The 26,596-nt window shown below is 49.5% G+C and overlaps 1 protein-coding gene across 1 annotated transcript in view; it reads left to right on the forward strand.

Annotated features, from left to right (window-relative positions):
* LOC144499239 (lysosomal acid phosphatase-like) overlaps positions 1 to 26,596 on the forward strand; it is a 141,188-nt gene that overhangs the window by 87,929 nt on the left and 26,663 nt on the right. The window contains exons 7-8 of the mRNA XM_078221358.1: positions 3,456 to 3,562; positions 8,743 to 8,918. Of these exons, the coding sequence (XP_078077484.1) occupies positions 3,456 to 3,562; positions 8,743 to 8,918 (283 nt within the window). The remainder of the gene's footprint in view (positions 1 to 3,455; positions 3,563 to 8,742; positions 8,919 to 26,596) is intronic.

Below are 26,596 nucleotides of genomic sequence, written 5' to 3' on the forward strand. Positions count from 1 at the left end.
AGCTAACTATGAGAGTATGAAGGCTAATGGGGAATAGAGTTGCAGTAGCAAACTTTAAAAGAGATGTTTAATAACACACCAGAAAGGTTTATCCCAGTGAGAAAGAAAGGCTCTTTGAGAAGGCTGCATCATTTGGCTGAATAAGTTAAAGATTGTATCACACTGAAAGAAACACAGTATAAAGCTACAAAGATTAGTACTTGGTTAGAGGATTGGACAGATTTTAAGACCCAGCAAAGAATGACTAAAAAGATAATAAAGAGGCAGAAAGCAGGGTATGAAAGAAAGCTAGCTAGTAACATAAAAATAAATAATGAAAGCTTCTACAAGTCTTTGAATAGAGAAAGTATAACTAAAGCTAGTGTTGACCCTCTAGAGAGAGAGTCTGGGGAATTGATAATGGAATAAGAAGAAATGGCAAAGTCATTGAACAGGTGATTTGTGTTTGTCTTCACTCTGCAAGGTTTGAAAATGAAGAAGTGATAGGGAGAGGTGAACTTAATGCAATCACCATCCCAAGTGAAAAGATGCTAGGAAAACTAAAGGTCCTCAGGACCGAATGGCCTGCATCCTTAAGTCTTAGTGTCCGCACAGATAGCAGATATATTAGGATCATCTTCCAGAATCCCTTAGATTCTGTAAAGGTCCCAGCGGTTTGGAAACAGCTAATGAAACACCTTTAATAAAGAAATTAGGAAGCCAGAAAACAGGAAACAACAGACCAGTTAACCAAATGTCTGTCATAGGGAAAGCACTGGAATCCATTATTAAAGAAGTTATAGCAGGAAACTTAGAAAATCGTAATTTGATAAGGATTTGCGAAGGGGAAATTGTGTTTAATTTGTGAGTGTTTTGATGGAATAATTTTAAAATTGGATAAAGAGGAACCAGTATCTTATTGATCATGAACATAGAATCCCTATAGTGCCGAAGGAAGCTATTTGGCCCATCGAGTCTGCATCGACTATCCAACAGATCATAGTATCCAGGTCCGAGCCCCGTAACCACATGTTTATCCCGCTAAACCCCCCTAACCTACACACCCTGAGACACTAAGGGGCAATTTACCATGGCCAATACACCTAACCTGCTCATCTTTGGACTGGGGGAGAAAACCGGAGCACTCAGAGGAAACCCATGCAGACACAGGAAGAACGTGCAAACTCCACACAGTCACCCAAGGCTGGAACTGAATCCAGGTCCCTAGTGCTGTGAGGCAGCAGTGCTAACCATTGTGCCGCCCCATCAATGATCATTGTGATCTTATCGAACGGTGGAGCTGGCTCAAAGTGCCGAATAGCCTACTCCTGTTCCTATGGAAATCTGAAATCAAGTGCACAAAATGCTGGAGAAACAAACAGTTGATGGTTCAAATAGATGACCTTTCATCAGAACTGTAAAAAGTTAGAGATGTGAGAGGTTTTAAACAAGTACAAGGGGGAGGAAATAACAAAAGGGAAGCTCTATGGCAGGGTGAAGGGCAGGAGAGATGATGGTGCAAGTGCAGAGGGGATGGATCAGGATTAATAAAGAAACAAAAGTTAAGTCTGGAGGAGGTGGAAGTATGAATAGCATCACTAAAAGCTGCTGTCTAAAAACATAAATCGCACACGAAACAAAAAGGGGAGACAGGTTATGAATGAAAATTAATGAACTTCATGTTAGTTCCAGAAGGCTAGAAAGTGCCTAATCAAAAGATTAGTTGCTGTTCCTCACATACGTTGAATTTTGTCGGAGCAGTGTAGGATCCCCAGTCAGAGTTGGAGTGGAAATTAAAATGACTTGGAGCATGACTGCAGACAAAATGGAGATATTCATATTATGGCGGCACGGTAGCACAGTGGTTAGCACTGCTGCTTCACAGCTCCAGGGTCCCGGGTTCGATTCCCGGCTCGGGTCACTGTCTGTGTGGAGTTTGCACATTCTCCTCGTGTCTGCGTGGGTTTCCTCCGGGTGCTCCGGTTTCCTCCCACAGTCCAAAGATGTGCGGGTTAGGTTGATTGGCCAGGTTAAAAATTGCCCCTTAGAGTCCTGGGATGTGTAGGTTAGAGGGATTAGCGGGTAAATATGTGGGGGTAGGGCCTGGGTGGGATTGTGGTCGGTGCAGACTCGATGGGCCGAATGGCCTCCTTCTGCACTGTAGGGTTTCTATGATTCTATGATTTTTCTATGGCCAACCAATCTGTATTTGCACTCCCCAATGTTGAGGTGACCCCATTGTGAGCAGCAAATGCAGATTGAATAGAAAGCAGCACAAGTAACTCACCTTTTTTATTCATTTGTGGGACATGGGCATCGCTAGCTGACCAGCATTTATTGCCCATCCCTAGTTGCCCTTGAAAAGGTGGTGGTGAGCTGCCTTCTTGAAATGCTGTAGTCCATGTGTTGTGAGTTGACCCACAATGCTGTTAGGGAAGGAATTCCAGGATTTTGACTCAGCAACTGCGATATATTTCCAAGTCAGGATGGTGAGTGGCTTGGAGGGGAACTTGCAAGTGGTGGTGTTGCCATGTATCTGCTTCCCTTGACCTTCCAGATGGAAATAGTTGTGGGTTTGGAAGGTGCTGTCTAAGGAGGGGACGGCATTGTGGGCGGAGCTGCGTGCAGCACTCCCTCAGTACTGACCCTCTGACAGTGCAGCGTTCCCTCAGTACAACTTGTCCTACAGTGCAAAACTCCCCCCAGTATTGAGGGAGTCCTGCACTGTCAGAGGGTCAGTACTGAGGGAGTGCTGCACTGTTGGAGATGCTGTGTTTTTAATGAGATGTTGAACTGATGCCCTGTTTGCATTCTGAGGTGGATGTACAAAATCTCGTGAAATTATTACAAAGAACAAGAGGGGAAAGGGAGAGAAGAACTTAAAACAATCACAATGACCGTTGAAAGGTTGCTGGGAAATGTAACAGACATTGGAAAGTAAAGTTTGACAAGTGCCCTGGAGTTGATGACCTGCATGCTAGGGTATTAAAGGAAGTGGCTGCAGAGATAGTGGATGCGCTGGTTGTAATCTTCCCAAATTCTGGGAAGGTCCCAGTGAATTGGAAAACCACTAATGTAGCACCTCTATTCTAGAAAGACACAAAGCAGGAAAACCATAGACCAGTTAACCTAAGTCGCAGGGAAGATGGTAAAATCCATTATTAAGGAAATTATTGCTAGACATTTAGAAAATTATAAGAATATCAAACAGAATCAACCTGGTTTTGTGAAAGAGAAATCCTATTAGACCCTGAGGAAGGATAAACCCAACGAACACTACCAAACATGCCTAATTAATTTTGCTGAATGCTGATCATATTTCCTCTGTCGGGATTGACTGAAATTTGTAACTAATTCTCTGACTGTGCAGTACACTGTGACATCCTGACGTAGTGTAAGGTGCTATATCAATATAGCATATATCATATACTAGAATTATTTCTAACCCGATTTAAATATTTGTATTGATTCTGCAGCATGACACAACGCTCATAGCTCTTCAGATGGCGCTGAGTATCTACAACAACTTAATTCCGCCATACGCTTCCTGTCACATGTTTGAACTGTATCAAGAGGATGATGGGTAAGTTTTGGGGATTCTGAAACATGAACGTTTTGCTGGCTGCCCTTCACAGAATAAAACAGGAACCCTTTATTCCACTGGTATAAAATCTTTATACCTACCAATGGAAAAGCTTAACTCCTCGGCACTCAGGGCCAACATGCCAGATATAGCTGGATACTGTTGAAAGTTTAATTCCTGATCTCTAATCCTCCAGGTAGAGTTCAATTGGTGAAGATCTTATTGTTAATTGCCCATAACCACTCTCTTGTTTTTATGTTGCAGGGTAGCCAACACCATTAATGTAAACTGGCTTTATTAATAACAGGACACAAACACACGAGGCTGGTTAAAATCGTGCAATCTTCCCTAACATATGCCATCTGATTTTTCACCCCAAGGTCAGGTGACGTGATGAAATACAGCAATTACCGAGATTCCCCCATCCCTGACACCGAGGGAATCTTCCTGTCCTCGTGGCTTCTCAAACTTGAGTGCTGTCGCCGGCCCCCTCGCGCCGGCCCCCTGGCGCCTGCTCACCCCCGCCCGCTCGCCCCTGCTCACCCCCGCTCGCCCCTCGCCCCCTCGCCCTCGCCCCCGCCCCTTCGCAACTGCCCCCTCGCAACTGCCCCTTCGCCCCCTGCCCCCCCATCTCCCGTGCCCGTCCCCCTCTCCCTCTCGCGCTCGCCTCCCCTCCCTTTCGCGCCCGCCCCCCCCCTCGCGCCTGCCCCCTCTTTCTCTCCTTCTCGGGCCCGCCCCCCCTTGCGCCCGCTCCCTCTTTCTCTCCCTCTCGCGCCCGCCCCCCTTCTCTCTCTCTCGCACCTGCCCCCCCCTCCCTCTCGCGCCTGCCCCGCTCTCTCCCTCTTGCACCCGCCGCCCCTCCCTCTTGCGCCCGCCCCCCTCCCTCTTGCGCCCGCCCCCCTCCCTCTTGCGCCCGCCCCCCTCCCTCTTGCGCCCGCCCCCCTCCCTCTTGCGCCCGCCCCCCTCCCTCTTGCGCCCGCCCCCCTCCCTCTTGCGCCCGCCCCCCTCCCTCTTGCGCCCGCCCCCCTCCCTCTTGCGCCCGCCCCCCTCCCTCTTGCGCCCGCCCCCCTCCCTCTTGCGCCCGCCCCCCTCCCTCTTGCGCCCGCCCCCCTCCCTCTTGCGCCCGCCCCCCTCCCTCTTGCGCCCGCCCCCCTCCCTCTTGCGCCCGCCCCCCTCCCTCTTGCGCCCGCCCCCCTCCCTCTCGCGCCCGCCCCCCCTCCCTTTTGCGCCTGCCCCCCCCCTCGTGCCCGCCCACTCTTAACTCCTTCTCACGCCTGCCCCCCCTCTCGCGCCCGCTCCCTCTTTCTCTCCGTCTCGCGCCCATCCCCCTTCTCTCTCTCTCTCTCTCGCGCCCGCACCCCCCCTCGTGCCCGCCCCCCTCCCTCTCGTGCCCGCCCCCCTCCCTCTCGTGCCCGCCCCCCTCCCTCTCGTGCCCGCCCCCCTCCCTCTCGTGCCCGCCCCCCCTCCCTCTCGTGCCCGCCCCCCCTCCCTCTCGTGCCCGCCCCCCCTCCCTCTCGTGCCCGCCCCCCCTCCCTCTCGTGCCCGCCCCCTCTCCCTCTCGTGCCCGCCCCCCCTCCCTCTCGTGCCCGCCCCCCCTCCCTCTCGTGCCCGCCCCCCCTCCCTCTCGTGCCCGCCCCCCCTCCCTCTCGTGCCCGCCCCCCCTCCCTCTCGTGTCCGCCCCCCCTCCCTCTCGTGCCCGCCCCCCCTCCCTCTCGTGCCCGCCCCCCCTCCCTCTCGTGCCCGCCCCCCCTCCCTCTCGTGCCCGCCCCCCCTCCCTCTCGTGCCCGCCCCCCCTCCCTCTCGTGCCCGCCCCCCCTCCCTCTCGTGCCCGCCCCCCCTCCCTCTCGTGCCCGCCCCCCCTCCCTCTCGTGCCCGCCCCCCCTCCCTCTCGTGCCCGCCCCCCCTCCCTCTCGTGCCCGCCCCCCCTCCCTCTCGTGCCCGCCCCCCCTCCCTCTCGTGCCCGCCCCCCCTCCCTCTCGTGCCCGCCCCCCCTCCCTCTCGTGCCCGCCCCCCCTCCCTCTCGTGCCCGCCCCCCCTCCCTCTCGTGCCCGCCCCCCCTCCCTCTCGTGCCCGCCCCCCCTCCCTCTCGTGCCCGCCCCCCCTCCCTCTCGTGCCCGCCCCCCCTCCCTCTCGTGCCCGCCCCCCCTCCCTCTCGTGCCCGCCCCCCCTCCCTCTCGTGCCCGCCCCCCCTCCCTCTCGTGCCCGCCCCCCCTCCCTCTCGTGCCCGCCCCCCCTCCCTCTCGTGCCCGCCCCCCCTCCCTCTCGTGCCCGCCCCCCCTCCCTCTCGTGCCCGCCCCCCTCCCTCTCGTGCCCGCCCCCCTCCCTCTCGTGCCCGCCCCCCCTCCCTCTCGTGCCCGCCCCCCCTCCCTCTCGTGCCCGCCCCCCCTCTCGTGCCCGCCCCCCCTCCCTCTCGTGCCCGCCCCCCCTCCCTCTCGTGCCCGCCCCCCCTCCCTCTCGTGCCCGCCCCCCCTCCCTCTCGTGCCCGCCCCCCCTCCCTCTCGTGCCCGCCCCCCCTCCCTCTCGTGCCCGCCCCCCCTCCCTCTCGTGCCCGCCCCCCCTCCCTCTCGTGCCCGCCCCCCCTCCCTCTCGTGCCCGCCCCCCTCCCTCTCGTGCCCGCCCCCCCTCCCTCTCGTGCCCGCCCCCCCTCCCTCTCGTGCCCGCCCCCCTCCCTCTCGTGCCCGCCCCCCGTCCCTCTCGTGCCCGTCCCTCTCGTGCCCGCCCCCCCCGTCCCTCTCGTGCCCGCCCCCCCTCCCTCTCGTGCCCGCCCCCCCTCCCTCTCGTGCCCGCCCCCCCTCCCTCTCGTGCCCGCCCCCCCTCCCTCTCGTGCCCGCCCCCCCTCCCTCTCGTGCCCGCCCCCCCTCCCTCTCGTGCCCGCCCCCCCTCCCTCGTGCCCGCCCCCCCTCCCTCTCGTGCCCGCCCCCCCTCCCTCTCGTGCCCGCCCCCCCTCCCTCTCGTGCCCGCCCCCCCTCCCTCTCGTGCCCGCCCCCCCTCCCTCTCGTGCCCGCCCCCCCTCCCTCTCGTGCCCGCCCCCCCTCCCTCTCGTGCCCGCCCCCCCTCCCTCTCGTGCCCGCCCCCCCTCCCTCTCGTGCCCGCCCCCCCTCCCTCTCGTGCCCGCCCCCCCTCCCTCTCGTGCCCGCCCCCCCTCCCTCTCGTGCCCGCCCCCCCTCCCTCTCGTGCCCGCCCCCCCTCCCTCTCGTGCCCGCCCCCCCTCCCTCTCGTGCCCGCCCCCCTCCCTCTCGTGCCCGCCCCCCCTCCCTCTCGTGCCCGCCCCCCCTCCCTCTCGTGCCCGCCCCCCCTCCCTCTCGTGCCCGCCCCCCCTCCCTCTCGTGCCCGCCCCCCCTCCCTCTCGTGCCCGCCCCCCCTCCCTCTCGTGCCCGCCCCCCCTCCCTCTCGTGCCCGCCCCCCCTCCCTCTCGTGCCCGCCCCCCCTCCCCCTCGTGCCCGCCCCCCCTCCCCCTCGTGCCCGCCCCCCCTCCCCCTCGTGCCCGCCCCCCCTCCCCCTCGTGCCCGCCCCCCCTCCCTCTCGTGCCCGCCCCCCCTCCCTCTCGCGCCCGCCCCCCCTCCCTCTCGCGCCCGCCCCCCCTCCCTCTCGCGCCCGCCCCCCCTCCCTCTCGCGCCCGCCCCCCCTCCCTCTCGTGCCCGCCCCCCCTCCCCCTCGTGCCCGCCCCCCCTCCCCCTCGTGCCCGCCCCCCCTCCCCCTCGTGCCCGCCCCCCCTCCCCCTCGTGCCCGCCCCCCCTCCCCCTCGTGCCCGCCCCCCCTCCCTCTCGCGCCCGCCCCCCCTCCCTCTCGCGCCCGCCCCCCCTCCCTCTCGCGCCCGCCCCCCCCTCCCTCTCGCGCCCGCAGCCCCCCTCCCTCTCGCCCCCCCCCTCCCTCTCGCGCCCGCCCCCCCCTCCCTCTCGCACCCGCCCCCCCCCCGCCTCCCCCTCCTTCTTGCGCCCGTGAAAGACTAGTCATGGGAAGTTTGCAGCCACGTATCCTCCTCTACTTGAGATTCCTGCAAGTGGATGAGGATGCAAACTCTTCGTACCAACCTTCTGACGTGCAACGCTCCATTACTATAGACCTTCTGACAGTACAGCACTACCTCGGTACTGACCCTCTGACAGTACAGCACTCCATCTGTACTTACCATCTTCCTGTGCAATATTCCCTCAGTACTGACCCTCTGACAATATGGCACTCCCTCATTTCTGACCTTCCCACAGTGCAGCATTCCCTCAGTATTGTGCATCTGACAGTGCTGCTCTCCCCCAGCATGGCCCTTGGACAGTGCAGTGCACCCTCAGTACTGACCTTGTGACATTGCATCACTCCATCAGTACTGAATATCTGACAACGCAGCAGTCCATCAGGACAGATGCTCCGACAGTGCAGTACTGCCTCCGAACTGACCTTCAAACAGTGCAGCACTCCTTCAGTACTGTTTATCTGACAGTGCAGCGCTCCCTCAGTACTGATCCTCTGACACTGCAGCACTCCTTCAGTACTGACCCTCTGACAGTGCGGCACTCCCTCAGTACTGACCCTCTGACAGTACAGCACTACATCAGTACTCTCCCTCCGACAGCGTAGCACTCCCTCAGTCCCAATCTTCCGATGGTGCAGTGTTTCCTCAGTACTGATCCTCTGACAGTGCAGCACTCCCTCAGTACTGACCCTCAGACAGTGCCTGCTGCCATACCATTTAAAAGCACAAATTGATACACAGCCACTTGGGGAGAACTTTAATCACATGACTGAAGGCTTGGTCATAGGAGGTTTATCTGGAAGGAGAAAAGAGATTGCTAACATTAAGGAGGGAAGTATCGAACTTTGATCTGGCACAGCCTAAAGCATGACCAACAACTGTGCAGCACTTAAAAGGACTGATGTCTAAGGGCCAAACTTGGCGGGAGGTCAATATCTCCAAGTATTACAGGGTGGGAGGAGGTTACCGAGACACAGAGGGAGGAAGCCATTGGGGGATTGAGTGTACCTTTCAGTATTTCACTGTCCAATGGAAGAGTACTTCTGCGCTGGACCCATAAGGAACCAGTAAATGTACTGAGGTCTCTAAGTGTGTCAGGCACCTACTGGCCATCTGAGGTAGATTGTTTTCCCATATACTATTATGTTTTCATTCAGGTTCTATCAGACACACATTGAATGGAGCTTATTCTCCCTACATGTGGCTTCTACAGGTCCTTCACTCTGGACATGTATTTCAAGAATGATACTGGTTCGGAGGTACACCTGCTCGCTCTGCCATCCTGTACTCAGCGCTGTCCCTTACAAAGTTTTATCCAAAATACAAGAGATCTGATCTCTGACAACCGAGATGAAGAATGCAAACTCTCCAGAGAAAGCAATCAAAGAGGTAATGTACTGTCTTAGGGCTGGAAATTGACCCAGACCTCTCAACCCTTAGGTAGGTCGTGCCTCACATACCTTATTGAGTTCTTTGAGAAGGTGACCAAAGAGGTGGATGAGGGTAAAGCAGTTGATGTGGTGTATATGGATTTCAGTAAAACGTTTGATAAGGTTCCCCATGGTAGGCTATTGCAGAAAATACGGAGGCATGGGATTGAGGGTGATTTTGCGGTTTGGATCAGGAATTGGCTAGTTGTAAGAAGACAGAGGGTGGTGGTTGATGGGAAATGTTCATCCTGGAGTTCAGTTACTAGTGGTGTACCGCAAGGTTCTGTTTTGGGGCCACTGCTGTTTGTCATTTTTATAAATGACCTGGATGAGGGCGTAGAAGGCTGGGTTAGTAAATTTGCGGATGACACGAAAGTCGGTGGAGTTGTGGACAGTGCGGAAGGTTGTTGCAGGTTACAGAGGGACATAGATAAGCTGCAGAGCTGGGCTGAGAGGTGGCAAATGGAGTTTAATGCGGAAAAGTGTGAGGTGATTCACTTTGGAAGGAGTAACAAGAATACAGAGTACTGGGCTAATGGTAAGATACTTGGTAGTGTGGATGAGCAGAGAGATCTCGGTGTCCATGTGCATAGATCCCTGAAAGTTGGCACCCAGGTTGATAGGGTTGTTAAGAAGGCGTACAGTGTGTTAGCTTTTATTGGTAGAGGGATTGAGTTTCGGAGCCATGATGTCATGTTGCAGCTGTACAAAACTCTGGTGCGGCCGAGTATTGCGTACAGTTCTGGTCGCCGCATTATAGGAAGGATGTGGAAGCATCGGAAAGGGTGCAGAGGAGATTTACCAGGATGTTGTCTGGTATGGTGGGAAGGTCTTATGAGGAAAGGCTGAGTGACTTGAGGCTGTTTTTGTTAGAGAGAAGGTGGTTAAGAGGTGACTTAATAGAGGCATGCAAGATGATCAGAGGATTAGACAGGGTGGACAGTGAGAGCCTTTTTCCTCGGATGGTGATGGCTAGCACGAGGGGACATAGCTTTAAATTGGGGGGTGATAGATATAGGACAGATGTCAGAGGTAGGTTCTTTACTCCGAGAGTAGTAAGGGCGTGGAATGCCCTGCCTGAAACAGTAGTGGACTCGTCAACATTAAGGGCATTTAAAGGGTCACTGGATAAACATATGGATGATATTGGAATAGTGTAGGTTAGATGGGCTTTAGATTGGTTTCACAGGTCGGCAGAACATCGAGGGCCGAAGGGCCTGTACTGCGCTGCAATGTTCTATGTTCTAACCCAACTTGTTTGTTCCACTGCCATTGCTGCTGGGTGCTTTGTTTGATTCTGGAGAGTGGTTCCTCCACACCGGAATCTCCGCGATACTGGGCAGAGTTCATGGTGACTCTGACTCTTGTGTCTCAGAAATGAGGGAAATTTGATCTGGTAGCATCTGTTTGGGGACGAAAATAGGGTAGCAATGCAGGTGTGGGCACTTTTGAAGTGAGTCGTGCCAGACGCCATATTGGTGAGAGGAGTAGCACGCATGTAATGAATGCCCGTCGTAAATGCATGTCCAGTGCCACTCATGGCATTGAGTGGGATTTGACACCATTCTGGAGCTCAGCATTCCAGCTAATAGAGTCCCAACTTGTCCATGCCGCCCTTTTTTTTTTAAAACCCCTAAGCAAGTCCCAATTGCCCGCATTTGGCCCATATCCCTCCATACCCATCGTACCCATGTAGCTATCTAAATGCTTTTTAAAAGATAAAATTGTACCCGCCTCTACTACTAACTCTGACAGCTTGTTCCAGACACTCACCACCCTTTGTGTGAAAAAATTGCCCCCCTGGACACCAAATAATGGATGCGTGCAAAAGTGGAACGGCAATAATCATGGGGGATTTTAACCTACATATTGATTGGTCGACTCAAATTGGACGTGGAGGGCTTGAGGAAGAGTTCTTGGAATGCTGTCGGGATTGTTTCATTGAACAGTATGTTACAGAACCTACGAGAGAGCGAGCTATCTTGGATCTGGTTCTGTGCAATGAGACAGGTAGGATTAAGGATCTTGTGAAGGATCCTCTTGGGATGAGTGATCATAATATGGTGGAATTTCTGATACAGATGGAGGGTGAGAAAGTAGGGTCCCAAACCAGTGTCCTCTGCTTGAACAGAGGGGAGTACGATAGGCTGAGGGTGGAATTGGCTAATGTAGACTGGGCGAGCAGACTGGTAGGTAGGAACAGTGGAGGATTTTTAAGGAGATTTTTTTAAGTACTCAGCAAAAATATATTCCGGTGATAAAGAAGGACTGTAAGAAAAAGGATAACCGGACGTGGATAACGAAGGAAATAAAGGAGAGTATTAAAATAAAATCAGATGTGTACAGAGTGGCCAAAAATAGTGGAGAATTAGTGGATTGGGAAAGCTTTAAAGAAAAACAAAGAACGACTAAGAAAGCGATTAAGAAAGGAAAGATAGATTATGAAACTAAACTAACTCAAAATATAAAAAATGATAGTAAAAGTTTTTACAAGTATATAAAAAGGAATAGAGTGGCTCGAGTGAATGTTGGACCCTTGGAAGATGAGAGGGGGGATTTAATAGTGGAAAACAAGGAAATGGCTGAGACTTTAAATAAGTTCTTTGTGTCGGTCTTCACGGTGGAAGACACAAATAGTTTGCCGAATATTAGAGATCGAGAGTTGGTGGGAGGGGAGGTCCTTAATATAATTACTGTTACTAAGGAGGTGGTGCTTGGTAGACTAATAGGACTGAAGGTAGACAAGTCCCCGGGCCCGGATGGAATGCATCCCAGGGTACTGAAAGAAATGGCTGAGGTAATAGCAGATACGTTAGTAGTAATTTATCAAAATTCGCTGGACTCTGGGGTAGTGCCGGCTGACTGGAAAACAGCTACTGTTACGCCGCTGTTTAAAAAAGGAAGTAGACAAAAGGCGGGTAACTACAGGCCGGTTAGCTTAACGTCCGTAGTTGGGAAGATGCTAGAGTCCATTATTAAAGAGGAAATAACAGAGCACCTGAATAAGAATGGTTCGATCAAGCAGACGCAGCATGGATTCATGAAGGGAAAGTCGTGTTTGACGAATCTACTGGACTTTTATGAAGATGTCACTCGTGCGGTTGACAGAGGGGAACCGGTGAATGTGGTGTTTTTAGATTTCCAGAAGGCGTTCGATAAGGTGCCTCACAAAAGGTTGCTGCAGAAGATTGGGGTACACGGAGTTGGGGGTAAGGTGTTGGCGTGGATTGGGGATTGGCTATCTAACAGGAAGCAGAGAGTTGGGATAAATGGGTGCTTTTCTGGTTGGCAGTTGGTGACCAGTGGCGTGCCGCAGGGATCAGTGCTGGGGCCTCAATTGTTTACCATTTACATAGATGATCTGGAGGAGGGGACTGAATGTAGGGTATTCAAGTTTGCTGATGACACGAAGGTGAGTGGGAAAGCGAATTGCGTGGAGGACGCGGAAAGTCTGCAGAGAGATTTGGATAGGCTGAGCGAGTGGGCGAGGATCTGGCAGATGGAATATAACGTTAGCAAATGTGAGGTTATCCACTTTGGAAGAAATAATAGTAAATTGGAATATTATTTAAATGGAGAAAAATTACATTGTGCGACTGTGCAGAGGGACCTGGGGGTCCTTGTGCACGAATCGCAAAAACTCAGTCTGCAGGTGCAGCAGGTGATCAAGAAGGCGAATGGAATGTTGGCCTTTATCGCGAGGGGGATAGAATATAAAGGCAGGGAGGTCTTGCTGCAACTGTACAAGGCACTGGTGAGGCCGCAACTGGAGTACTGTGTGCAGTTTTGGTCCCCTTATTTGCGAAAGGATATATTGGCCTTAGAGGGAGTGCAGAGAAGGTTCACCAGGTTGATACCGGAGATGAGGGGTGTAGCTTATGAGGAGAGATTAAACAGATTGGGTCTGTACTCGTTGGAGTTTAGAAGGATGAGGGGTGATCTTATAGAGACACATAAGATAATGAAGGGGCTGGATAGGGTAGAGGTGGAGAGATTCTTTCCACTTAGAAGGGAAACCAGAACTAGAGGGCACAGCCTCAAAATAAGGGGGGGCCGGTTCAGAACAGAGTTGAGGGGGAACTTCTTCTCTCAGAGGGTAGTGAATCTCTGGAATTCTCTGCCCATTGAAGTGGTGGAGGCTTCCTCGTTGAATATGTTTAAATCACGGGTAGATAGTTTTCTGATCGATAAGGGAATTAGGGGATATGGAGAGCAGGCGGGTAAGTGGAACTGATTCGCTTCAGATCAGCCATGATCTTGTTGAATGGCGGGGCAGGCTCGAAGGGCCAGATGGCCTACTCCTGCTCCTATTTCTTATGTTCTTATGTTCTTTTGTATCTCTCCCCTCTCACCTTAAACCTATGCCCTCTAGTTTTAGACTCCCCTACCTTTGGGAAAAGATATTGACTATCTACCTTGTCTATGCCCCTCATTATTTTATAGACCTCAATAAGGTCGCCCCTCAGCCTCCTACGCTCCAGAGAAAAAAGTCCCAGTCTATTCAGCCTCTCCTTATAACTCAATCCATCAAGTCCCGGTAGCATCCTAGTAGAACATAGAACAGTACAGCACATAACAGGCCCTTCGGCCCACGATGTTGTGCCGAGCTTTATCTGAAACCAAGATCAAGTTATCCCACTCCCTATCATCCTGGTGTGCTCCATGTGCCTATCCAATAACCGCTTAAATGTTCCTAAAGTGTCTGACTCCACTATCACTGCAGGCAGTCCATTCCACAGCCCAACCACTCTCTGCGTAAAGAACCTACCTCTGATATCCTTCCCAGATCTCCCACCATGAACCCTATAGTTATGCCCCCTTGTAATAGCTCCATCCACCCGAGGAAATAGTCTTTGAACGTTCACTCTATCTATCCTCTTCATCATTTTATAAACCTCTATTAAGTCTCCCCTCAGCCTCCTCCGCTCCAGAGAGAACAGCCCTAGCTCCCTCAACCTTTCCTCATAAGACCTACTCTCCAAACCAGGCAGCATCCTGGTAAATCTCCTCTGCACTCTCTCCAGCGCTTCCACATCCTTCTTATAGAGAGGTGACCAGAACTGCACACAATATTCCAAATGTGGTCTCACCAAGGTCCTGTACAGTTGCAGCATAACCCCACGGCTCTTAAACTCCAACCCCCTGTTAATAAAAGCTAACACACTATAGGCCTTCTTCACAGCTCTATCCACTTGAGTGGCAACCTTTAGAGATCTGTGGATATGGACCCCAAGATCTCTCTGTTCCTCCACAGTCTTCAGAACCCTACCTTTGACCCTGTAATCCACATTTAAATTAGTCCTACCAAAATGAATCACCTCACATTTATCAGGGTTAAACTCCATTAGCCATTTTTCAGCCCAGCTTTGCATCCTATCTATGTCTCTTTGCAGCCTACAACAGCCCTCCACCTCATCCACTACTCCACCAATCTTGGTGTCATCAGCAAAGTTACTGATCCACCCTTCAGCCCCCTCCTCTAAGTCATTAATAAAAATCACAAAGAGCAGAGGACCAAGCACTGATCCCTGCGGCACTCCGCTAGCAACCTGCCTCCAGCCCGAAAATTTTCCATCCACCACCACCCTCTGTCTTCGATCAGATAGCCAGTTGCCTATCCAATCAGCCAACTTTCCCTCTATCCCACACCTCCTTACTTTCATCATAAGCCGACCATGGGGGACCTTATCAAATGCCTTACTAAAATCCATGTATATGACATCAACTGCCCTACCTTCAGCAACACACTTAGTTACCTCCTCAAAACATTCTATCAAATTTGTGAGGCACGACTTGCCCTTCGGTGGTTGGTAAATTGATGGAAAAGGTCCTTAGGGATGGGATTTGCGACCATTTAGAAAGACGCGGATTAATCTGGGATAGTCAGCACGGATTCATGAAGTAAGACTAACCGGTCTATAATTACCAGGGTCATTTCTATTCCCTTTCTTAAACAGAGGAACAACATTCGCCACTCTCCAGTCCTCTGGCACCATCCCCGTGGACAGTGAGGACCCAAAGATCAAAGCCAAAGGCTCTGCAATCACATCCCTTGCCTCCCAAGGAATCCTGGGATATATTTCATCAGGCCCAGGGGACTTGTCGACCTTCAGTTTATTCAAAACTGCCAGTACATCCTCCCTCCGAACAACTATTTCCTCCAGCCTATTAGCCTGTGACACCTTCTCTTCCTCAAAAACATGGCCCCTCTCCTTAGTGAACACTGAAGAAAAGTATTCATTCATCACCTCGCCTATCTCTACTGACTCCATACACAAGTTCCCACTACTGTCCTTGACCGGCCCTAACCTCACCCTGGTCATTCTTTTATTCCTCACATAAGAGTAAAAAGCCTTGGGATTTTCCTTGATTCGACCCACCAAGGACTTCTCATGTCCCCTCCTAGCTCTCCTAAGCCCCTTTTTCAGCTCATTCCTTGCTAACTTGTAACGCTCAATCGAGCCATCTGAACCTTGTTTCCTCATCCCTACATAAGCTTCCCTCTTCCTTTTCACAAGACATTCCACCTCTTTCGTGAACCATGGTTCCCTCACTCGGCCATTTCCTCCCTGCCTGACAGGGACATAACTATCAAGGACACCCAGTATTTGTTCCTTGAAAAAGTTCCACTTTTCATTAGTGCCTTTCCCTGACAGTTTCTGTTCCCATCTTATGCCCCCTAATTCTTGCCTAATCGCATCATAATTACCTCTCCCCCAATTGTAAACCTTGCCCTGCCGTACGGCCCTATCCCTCTCCATTGCAATAACAAAAGACACCGAATTGTGGTCACTATCTCCAAAGTGCTCTCCCACAACCAAATCTAACACTTGGCCCGGTTCATTTCCCAGTACCAAATCCAATGTGGCCTCACCTCTTGTCGGCCTATCCACATATTGTGTCAGGAAACCCTCCTGCACACACTGCACAAAAACTGCCCCATCCGAACTATTTGACCTACAAAGGTTCCAATCAATATTTGGAAAGTTAAAGTCCCCCATGACAACTACCCTGTGACCCCCAGAGCTATCCATAATCTGCTTAGCAATTTCTTCCTCCACATCTCTATTACTATTTGGGGGCCTATAGTAAACTCCTAACAACATGACCGCTCCTTTCCTATTTCTAACTTCAGCCCATATTACCTCAGTGTGCAGATCTCCCTCGAAGTGCCTTTCCGCAGCCGTTAGACTATCCTTGATTAACAATGCCACTCCTCCACCTCTTTTACCAGTTTCCCTACACTTAGTGAAACATCTATACCCCGGAACGTCCAACAACCATTCCTGTCCTTGTTCTACCCACGTCTCCGTAATGGCCACAACATCGTAGACCCAAGTACCAATCCACGCCCCAAGTTCATCTACTTTGTTCCGGATGCTCCTTGCATTGAAGTAGACACACTTCAACCCACCTTCCTGTCTACCAGTACCCACCCTTGACCTTGATACCTTCCCCAATACCTCACCACCCTCAACACTGACTTCTGGGCTACAACTCCTTTTCCCACTCCCCTGACAAATTAGTTTAAACCCCCCTGAAGAGCCGTAGCAAATTTCCCTCCCAGGATATTGGTGCCCCTCTGGTTCAGGTGCACCCCGTCCTGTTTGTACAGGTCTCGCCTTCCCCAGAATGTGTTCCAATTATCCACGTATCTGAAACCCTCCCTCCTACACCATCCCTGCAACCACATGTTTAACTGCACTCTCTCCCTGTTCCTCAACTCGCTATCACGTGGCACCGGTAACGTACCAGAGATGACCACATGTTTTGTCTTGGCTCTCAACTTCCAGCCCAGCTCCCGAAATTCCTGTTTTAAATCCCCGTCCCTTCTCTTACCTATGTCGTTGGTACCAATGTGTACCACGACTTGTGACTGTTTCCCCTCCCCCTTAAGAATCTGGAAGTCACGGTCCGAGATGTCACGGACCCAGGCATCCGGTAGGCAACATACCATCCTCGAGTCTCTTGTGCTGCCACAGAACCTTCTATCTATCCCTCTAACTAACGAGTCCCCAATAACTATTGCCCTCCCGCTCTCCCCCTTACCCTCCCGAGCCACAGAGACGGACACAGTGCTGGAGATCCTCTCACTGCGGCCCACCACTGGTATGTCGTCCCCCTCAACCGTATCCAAAGCGGAATACTTGTTGCTAAGGGGAACGACCACCGGGGATCCCTGCACGGACTGCTTCCTCCCAGCCCCTCTCACCGTCACCCATCTGTTTTCATTCCTCGGAGTAACTGTATTCCTAAAGCTTCTGTCTATGGCCACCTCTGCAGCCCTAATGATCCTAAGTTCATCCAACTCCAGTTCCCTAACACGGTTTTGGAGGAGCTGCAGATGGGTGCACTTCCCACAGGTGTAATCAGCAGGGACACTGACGTCGTCCATCACCTCAAACATAGTGCAAGAGGAAAATAGCACTGCCTGCACACCCATCCCCTCGAGATACCTTGCCAGTACCAGGTAGAAACAGCAAAAATGAATTAAACTCACCCCTGCTCGCCCTTTCCCCCGAAGCCCTGTGAGCCAAAGCCCTGACAGCTTTCACTCAACCCGCTCCCGACGCTGCCCGCCGGATAGAGTGACTTTTATACTAAAAAACACAATCTCCCAGAATCTCCTGCAGCCTACTCCCACTTCCTCAGAGTTTAAACCCTTGAAAAAAGCCCGCGAAAAAAACGGATTAAATAAATAAATAAATAAATCACAGCACTTTACTCACCCTCAGTACTCCTGCTGAGAATCTCTCCCTCTGTCTTGCACCACTTCGAACAAATGAGGCCAGACCCCCCAGGTAACTGACTTTTATACTAAAAAACACAATCTTTTCTGCACTCTTTCTCGTTTAATAATATCCTTTCTATAACTTCAACAAGACGTCCCAATTCCTGTATTCAATGTTCTGACCGATGAAACCAAGCATGCCGAATGCCTTCTTCACCACTCTGTCCACCTGTGACTCCACTTTCAAGGAGCTATGAACATGTACCCCTAGATTTCTTTGTTCTGTAACTCTCCCCAACGCCCTACCATTAACTGAGTAAGTCCTGCCCTGGTTCAATGTACCAAAATGCATCACCTCGAATTTGTCTAAATTAAACTCTATCAAAGAAATCATAGAAATCATAGAAATCCTACAGTGCAGAAGGAGGCCATTCGGCCCATCGAGTCTGCACCGACCACAATCCCACCCAGGCCCTACCCCCACATATTTACCCGCTAATCCCTCTAACCTACGCATCTTAGGATTCTAAGGGGCAATTTTTAACCTGGCCAATCAACCTAACCCGCACATCTTTGGACTGTGGGAGGAAACCGGAGCACCCGGAGGAAACCCACGCAGACACGAGGAGAATGTGCAAACTCCACACAGACAGTGACCCGAGCCGGGAATCGAACCCGGGACCCTGGAGCTGTGAAGCAGCAGTGCTAACCACTGCGCTACCGTGCCATTCGTCAGCCCACTGGCCCAATTGATCAAGATCCCGTTGCAATTGGAGATAACTTTCTTCACTGTCCACTATGCCACCAATCTTAGTGTCATCTGCAAACCTACTAACCATGTCCCCTATATTCTCATCCAAATCATTAATATAAATGACAAATAACAGTGGGCCCAGCATTGATCTGTGAGGCACACCGCTGGTCACAGGCCTCCAGTTTGAAAAACAACTCTCTACAACCACTCTCTGGCTTCTGTCAAGAAATGGAGGTGCTGGCACTGGACTGGGGTAAACACAGTAAGAGTTTTAACAACACCAGGTTAAAGTCCAACAGGTTTATTTGGTAGCAAATGCCATTAGCTTTCAGAGTGCTGCTCCTTCGTCAGAGTGGAAATCTGCTCTCATACAGGGCACAGAGACACAAAATCAAGTTACAGAATACTGATTAGAATGCGAATCTCTACAGCCAACCAGGTCTTAAAGATACAGACAATGTGAGTGGAGGGAGCATTAAGCACAGGTTAAAGAGATGTGTATTGTCTCCAGACAGGACAGCCAGTGAGATTCTGCAAGTCCAGGAGGCAAGGTGTGGGGGTTACTGATAGTGTGACATAAACCCAACATCCCGGTTTAGGCTGTCCTCATGTGTGCGGAACTTGGCTATCAGTTTCTGCTCAGCGACTCTGCGCTGTCGTGTGTCGTGAAGGCCGCCTTGGAGAACGCTTACCCGAAGATCAGAGGCTGAATGCTCGTGACCGCTGAAGTGCTCCCCCACAGGAAGGGAACAGTCTTGCTTGGTGATTGAGCGGTGTTCATTCATCCGTTGTCGTAGCGTCTGCATGGTTTCCCCAATGTATCATGCCTCGGGACATTCTTTCCGATTCCGGAGAGTAGTCCATGGTGAGTCTGATGGACTGATAGTTGATGTCATCATATCACTGAAACAACTATATGATGACATCAACAAGTTCCATCCCACCATCAGACTCACCATGGGCTACTCTCCGGAATCGGTTGCATTCTTGGACACACGCATCTCCATTAAGGACGGTCACCTCAGCACCTCACTGTACCGCAAGCCCACGGATAACCTCACGATGCTCCACTTCTCCAGCTTCCACCCTAAACACGTTAAAGAAGCCATCCCCTACGGACAAGCCCTCCGTATACACAGGATCTGCTCGGATGAGGAGGATCGCAACAGACACCTCCAGACGCTGAAAGATGCCCTCATGAGAACAGGATATGGCGCTCGACTCATCGATCGACAGTTCCGACGCGCCACAGCGAAAAACCGCACTGACCTCCTCAGAAGACGGACACGGTGGACAAAGTACCCTTCGTCGTCCAGTGCTTCCCTGGAGCGGAGAAGCTACGACATCTTCTCCGGAGCCTTCAACATGTCATTGATGAAGATGAACATCTCGCCAAGGCCATCCCCACACTCCCACTTCTTGCCTTCAAACAACCGCACAATCTCAAAGAGGCCATTGTCCGCAGCAAACTACCCAGCCTTCAGGAGAACAGTGACCATGACACCACACAACCCTGCCACAGCAACCTCTGCAAGACGTGCCAGATCATCGACACGGATGCCATCATCTCACGTGAGAACACCATCTACCAGGGACACAGTACCTACTCTTGCAACTCGGACAACGTTGTCTACCTGATACGCTGCAGGAAAGGATGTCCCGAGGCATGGTACATTGGGGAAACCATGCAGATGCTATGACAACGGATGAATGAACACCGCTCGACAATCACCAGGCAAGACTGTTTTCTTCCTGTGGGGGAGCACTTCAGCGGTCACAGGCATTCAGCCTCTGATCTTCGGGTAAGCGTTCTCCAAGGCAGCCTTCACGACACACGACAGCGCAGAGTCGCTGAGCAGAAACTGATAGCCAAGTTCCGCACACTTGAGGACGGCCTAAACCGGGATGTTGGATTTATGTCACACTATCAGTAACCCCCACACCTTGCCTCCTGGACTTGCAGAATCTCACTGGCTGTCCTGTCTGGAGACAATACACATCTCTTTAACCTGTGCTTAATGCTCCCTCCACTCACATTGTCTGTATCTTTGAGACCTGGTTGGCTGTAGAGATTCGCATTCTAATCAGTATTCTGTAACTTGATTTTGTGTCTCTGTGCTCTGTTTGAGAGCAGATTTCCACTCCATCTGACGAAGGAGCAGCGCTCCGAAAGCTAATGGCATTTGCTACCAAATAAACCTGTTGGACTTTAACCTGTTAAAACTCTTCTTCTGTCAAGAAGCCAATTTTGTATCCATTTAAATACTTCACCCTGGATCCCGTGAGATTTAACTTTATGCAACAACCTACCATGCAGTACCTTGTCAAAGGCCTTGCTAAAGTCCATTTAGACAACATCAACTGCAGTGCCCTCATCTTCCTTCTTGGTTACCCCTTCAATAAACTTAATTAAATTTGTGAGACATGATTTTCCACTCACAAAGCCGTGCTGACTGTCCCTAATCAGTCCTTGCATCTCTAAATGCCTGTAGATCCTGTCTCTCAAAATCCCTTCCAACAATTTACCCACCACAGATGTGAGGTTCACTGGCCTGTAGTTCCCAGGCTTTTCCCTGCAGCCCTTTTTAAACAAAGGCACAACATTTGCCACTCTCCAATCTTCAGGCACCTCACCCGTGACTATCGATGATTCAAATATTTCGGCAAGGGGACCCGCAATTTCCTCCCTAGCCTCCCACAACGTCCTGGAATATACTTCATCAGGTCCCGGGGATTTATCTACCTTGACGCGCTTTAAGACTTCCAGCACCTCCTTCTCTGTAATATGTACACTCCTCAAGACATCACTATTTATTTCCCCAAGTTCCCTAACATCCATGCTTTTCTCAACAATAAATACTGATGAGAAATCTTCATTTAGGATCTCACCCATCTCTTGTGGATCCGCACTAATACCCTCTCAACAACCGAGAAGCACCTTTCGACAGCAGGGAGGAGATTTTTTAAAATTCGGATGTGGGCATCGCTGGCTGAGCCAGCATTTATTGCCTGGACCTGAGGGGGCATTTAAGAGTCAGGCACATTGCTGTGGATCTGGAGTCACGTGTAGGCCAGACTGGGCAAGACGACAGATTTCCTTCCCGAAAGGACATATGTGAACCTGATGGGTTTTTTCAACAATTGAGTGCTTTTTTTAATCATTGAATTCAATTCACCATCTGCGTGGTGGGATTTGAACCCAGGTCCTCAGAGCATTAGTCTGGGTCTCTGGATTACCAGTCTGATGACAATACCACTACACCGTTGCCTTCCCATAGCTTTATTTAATGGACTTCTTACAGGTTAATCACTGTTTGATTTTGTTTTTCTGGCTGTTATTTTGACAGGATGCTGAAACCACTTAAAACAATAGGCAGGATGAAGTTACTCTTCTGTCTGTATTGCAGTCAAATGGGTTAATTGTGACTCAAGCCTGGTTTTTTCCTTGAATTCTAATTCAGTCCAATCATGAGGGACAAACAAGATCCAAGCCGACGAGGAGACATTGCATCCCATCTTGGGCTGGATCAAACAAAAGCCAAGCTGACAGGATTGCATCCTCTCCTAGGCTTGATCTGACACTTCGCTTTAGCCAAAAAGCCGAGATGGCTTTTGACAAATTGCATCTGGTTTAACTTCATTGGCTATCCTGATCCTTTACTCTACCCTAGCTTAGGCAAACCACGATTGCAGTTGTCAGCACATCCCAGGTGCAATGGGCTAGCCTCGTCCCCAGCCTGATCATGGTTTTATTTGGCGCCTGGAGTCTCTGGAATACTAGGCACAATTTGTAGTGAGCTTTGCCCTTATTTATTGGCGACAGTGTCTAAAGGAGACTTGGTACAGTTCAAGTGAGCTTCCAATTGACTTTTTAAAAATTCATTCATAGAATATGGATGTTGCTGGCTAGATCAATATTTATTGCCCATTTTTAGTTGCCCTTAAGCCACTATCTTGAACCATTGTAGTCCACGTGGTATAGGTACACCCACAATGTTATTGGGGAGGTAGTTCCAGGAGTTTGACCCAATTACAGTGAAGGAAAAGTGGTATATTTCCAAGGATGGTGTGTGGATTGGAGGGGAACTATCCTTGTCCTTCTAGATGGTTGCAGGTTTGGAAGGTGCTGTTGAAGGATCCTTGATGAGTTTCTGTACCATCATGCGCTACTTCTGCCAATGAAGGTGAATAGAGCTAATGTTTTTGCCCCTATTAGTCTGTTTGTGTATAACATATCTGAAAGCCTCATGGACAGATTTCAGTGAAACTTGGTACATAAATTGGGTATGGCCAAAGGAAGAATTGACTCGATTTTGGCAAAGATCCACATCCAGAATCAGGAATTTTTCATAGGATCTGTTACCATTGCCAGATAGGGCAAATTGACTTTAGCTGAGAATGTTTTGGGATATTTGATTTAAAATGTTGTTAATTGTTTTTGAATTTGTGTATTGTCTTAGCTACTGTGATAAGATTTGTCACAGCTGAAGCAATACATTGTGGCATCGACTAAAGATAAAGATATGTTAGATCAAGTATGGCACAATGAATCAGCTTTAATTAGTAATGTCATAGTAAAAGATCCTCTCAGGAAATAGTGATCATAACACAATTGAATTCCATGTTAAGTTTGTAAGTGGCATATGCCAATCGTAAACAAGAATATTAAACTTAAACAAAACCAATTGCATAGGTCCATAGGATTGATTGGATAAATAGATTAATAGGTATGGAGGTAAATAAACCGTGGGAAACATTTAAATAAACAATTCAAAATGTTCAGCAAAAATGCATTCTATTAAAGAACAAAAATACTGACCCATTTATGAGAAGTTAAGGATAGTGTGATGACACTGTGCCTTTAAGAAATATATTGTAATCATATTTCTCTGCAGGTTTTCAAGTAGGCCTTAGCATTTTATTGGTGCCATGATGATTGTGACCGGTGACCTTTCGTGCTGCTGAGGCAGTAAAATTGATATCATTTTGTGATGATACTGTGTCTTTAAGAAATGTATTTTAATCATGTTCCTTTATAACATTTTATTGGTGCCATTTTGTCTGTAAGTGGTGTCCTCTAATTGCTACTGAAGCAATATTATGGACATCATACAGATTTTAATCTGGACGAATGCAGTGTTCTGGGGTTTAATGGTCCTTTGGGGATTGCAGAGTGGAATTTTATTTGGGGATGATTGACAGGTTAGATGATGCCCGGGGACAGATCTTCTTGCTACAGGAATGTTCAAGTTTTTAGTTTTGGTTTAGTTTCTGCCAGGATCCGGTGAGAGAAGGCAGTGTGTTTCTGTCTCTCTCCAAAAAGCCTCTGAAGAGAAAGTCTCAGGACTGGGACTCCTCAGAGATTTAATCCAACATTCAAAGGACCAATTTACAGCAGGTGTTTAAAAAGCTCAAAATCCAACAAAATTTGAGCATACTTGTTTTTTTTGTGCCAAGTCTGAAAAAGGTTGTATGTCTCTGAGATGGTGTTTGACTTGCAACAACACAGCTAGCTGTTGAGGTTTACACTGTGTTAGGTTTGAATCTCGTAATTGGTAAAAGTTATGCTAATTCTTTTTGTTATATTTTAACTGTTATTAAATAAACTTTGTTTGATAAAACCTTCCTAGTGGGTCATTTGAACCAGACCTGGAGTGAAATACCTAATGTGCACCTATGTCAATTTCAAATGTAAAAACTCAGGGTCTAGGCTAACTTCATAAAAGACCTTGGAGTTTCTGGCCTGGGTCTTAACAATTTTAATCTGGCCTAATGCAGTGTTCTGGGGCTTTATGGTCCTTTAGGGATTTCTGAGTGAAGCTTGATTTTGGGATAATTGACAGGTTGGGTGATATGCCTGGAGAGTTTTTTTTCCACACAAAAGTACAGTTTTTAGTTTCACTTTCTCAGCTGCTACTAGAAGCTGGTGAAAGAAGGCAGTCTCTCTCTCTCTCTCTCTCCAGAGGCTTGCTGAAAGTTCCAAGACTGGGAAGCCTCAGAAATTTAATCCAACATTCCAAGGACCAATTCACAGCAGGTGCAAAGAAGCTGTAAATCCAGCATCATATGAACATACTTCTTTCTGTGCCAAGTCTGGAGAAGAGTGTCTATAGGGTAGGGTTTCACTTAGAACCACATAGACACATAGATAGCTGGCTGTTAAGGTTTATACTGTATCATGTTTGAATCTTGTAATTGGTAACGGTTATGCTAATTCTTTTTGTTATAACTTTGTTCTTAAATAAACTGTGTGTGATAAAAGCTTCCTAGTGGGTCACTTGAAATCGTACCTGGAGTGAAACACATTATGCTCACCCGTGCCGAAATCAAATGTAAAAGCTAGGGTCTAGGCTGCCTTCATAAAACACCTTGGAGTTTCGGGCCTGGGTCTTAACAGTGGGATTTTGTGGGATTAAAATCTATATTCTTTGGTTTAGGATCATTGAATTCAAAGATACTGAGTGGTGAGCATATTTGTGTTTTCTTTTCAGGTGTTGCATTTAATTTAAGTAAGGAGTGCCTTGTGGAATAATAGTTCTTTCAGTGGCTAAAGGTTTTCTGGGGGGTTGAAGAAATCACTCAGGGTGGTTTACAATAGGTGATTAAAACAAATTGGAATTAGCAAGAATGCTGCAGTTGATACCCGAAGGGGCGAGGCAGGCAGAAATAATTGCAGCAATAGCTTAGCATTTTAAATTGCCAGACACACAGTCAGAATCATTGGAAATGGCTACAATTCAATTACAAGTGAAAGAGCTTGAACATGAAAAAGAATTAAAGCAGCTTGAATTTGAAGTGAAAACAACAGAAAGAGGAACAAAGAGCAAAGGAATTAAACCAACTTGAACATGAAAAGGAAATGAAAAAATTTGAATTGCAATTAAAAACAAAAGAAAAAGAGAGGAAAGGGAAATGTAGAGAGAATTTGAACTTCAGAAACTGGCAATGAAAAGGGAACGTCAGTTTAAAATGGCGGAGGTAAAAGGAACTGTTGAGAGTAGTGATGAGGACAATGAGGAAGTGCAAAAGGGTCATAGTCAAAGGCCTGGTGGGATCTATTTAAATATGTCCAAGCGTTGCCAAGGTTTGATGAGAAGGATGTAGAAGCCTTTTTTCATTTCATTTGGGAAAGTAGATAAACAAATGAAATGGCCACAGACCATGTGGGTATTATTGATTTAAACACAGTTAGTAGGTAAACCTAATGAGATGTTTGCATCACTATCAAAGGAGGTATCTGAGGATTATAATCAGGTGAAAAAACCATTTTAAGTGCATATGAATTAGTGCCAGTGGCCTACAGATAGCAATTTAGAAATCTAAGGAAAGAACCTGGTCAAATGTACATAGAATTTGAAAGGATCAAACAAAATAATTTTGATAGGTAAATAAGGGCTTTGAAAATAGACCAGATTTATGATGCTCTTAGAGAAGACATTATTTTGAAGGAGTTTAAAAATTCACTTCCCGAGGAAGTGAGAACTCGTGTAGATGAACAGAAGGTTAACCCTGCGAGGTTAGCAGCAGAAATAGCAGATTATGAATTTGTTCGTAAGTCAAAGTTTGGTTTCCGACATCAGTTTCAGCTTGTGAGGGATAGAAACTGGGGAAAAGAGAAATCTTTAGGTTATAAAGGTAAAGGAGATCTTGTGGGAGATAATAAAGATGTGCAGATGCCGGCGTTGGACTGGGGTAAACACAGTAAGGAGTTTAACAACACCAGGTTAAAGTCCAACAGGTTTATTTGGTAGCAAACGCCAAATAAACCTGTTGGACTTGAACCTGGTGTTGTTAGACTCCTTACGGAGATAATAAAGACAGTGTACCTCAGATTTAAAAGGAAACACGTGAGGATAGAAGAGAAATGAAAAGCCTCAGATGTTTTCACTATAAAGTAGGACACACAAAGTCGCAGTTGGTGGTTTAAGAAAAGCACTGGGAAGACAAACGTGGTAAAACGGGATAAGCCAGTGGGGTTTGTTAAAGTGGTAAAGGAAACCCCAGCTGAAGCAAAAGAGGTACAAAATAATGTACAGCTTGGTCAGGAGTTGATTGATAAGAAAGTTGATTGATAAAGAATTTACTTGTGTGGTAAAGTTTACTCGTGTGTGCCAGGAGAAGTACGTAAAGAACTTAAAATTTGACAAGATAT

This window comes from Mustelus asterias, chromosome 9 (genome assembly GCF_964213995.1).
Source record: "Mustelus asterias chromosome 9, sMusAst1.hap1.1, whole genome shotgun sequence".
In the NCBI taxonomy this organism is placed as follows: Eukaryota; Metazoa; Chordata; class Chondrichthyes; order Carcharhiniformes; family Triakidae; genus Mustelus; species Mustelus asterias.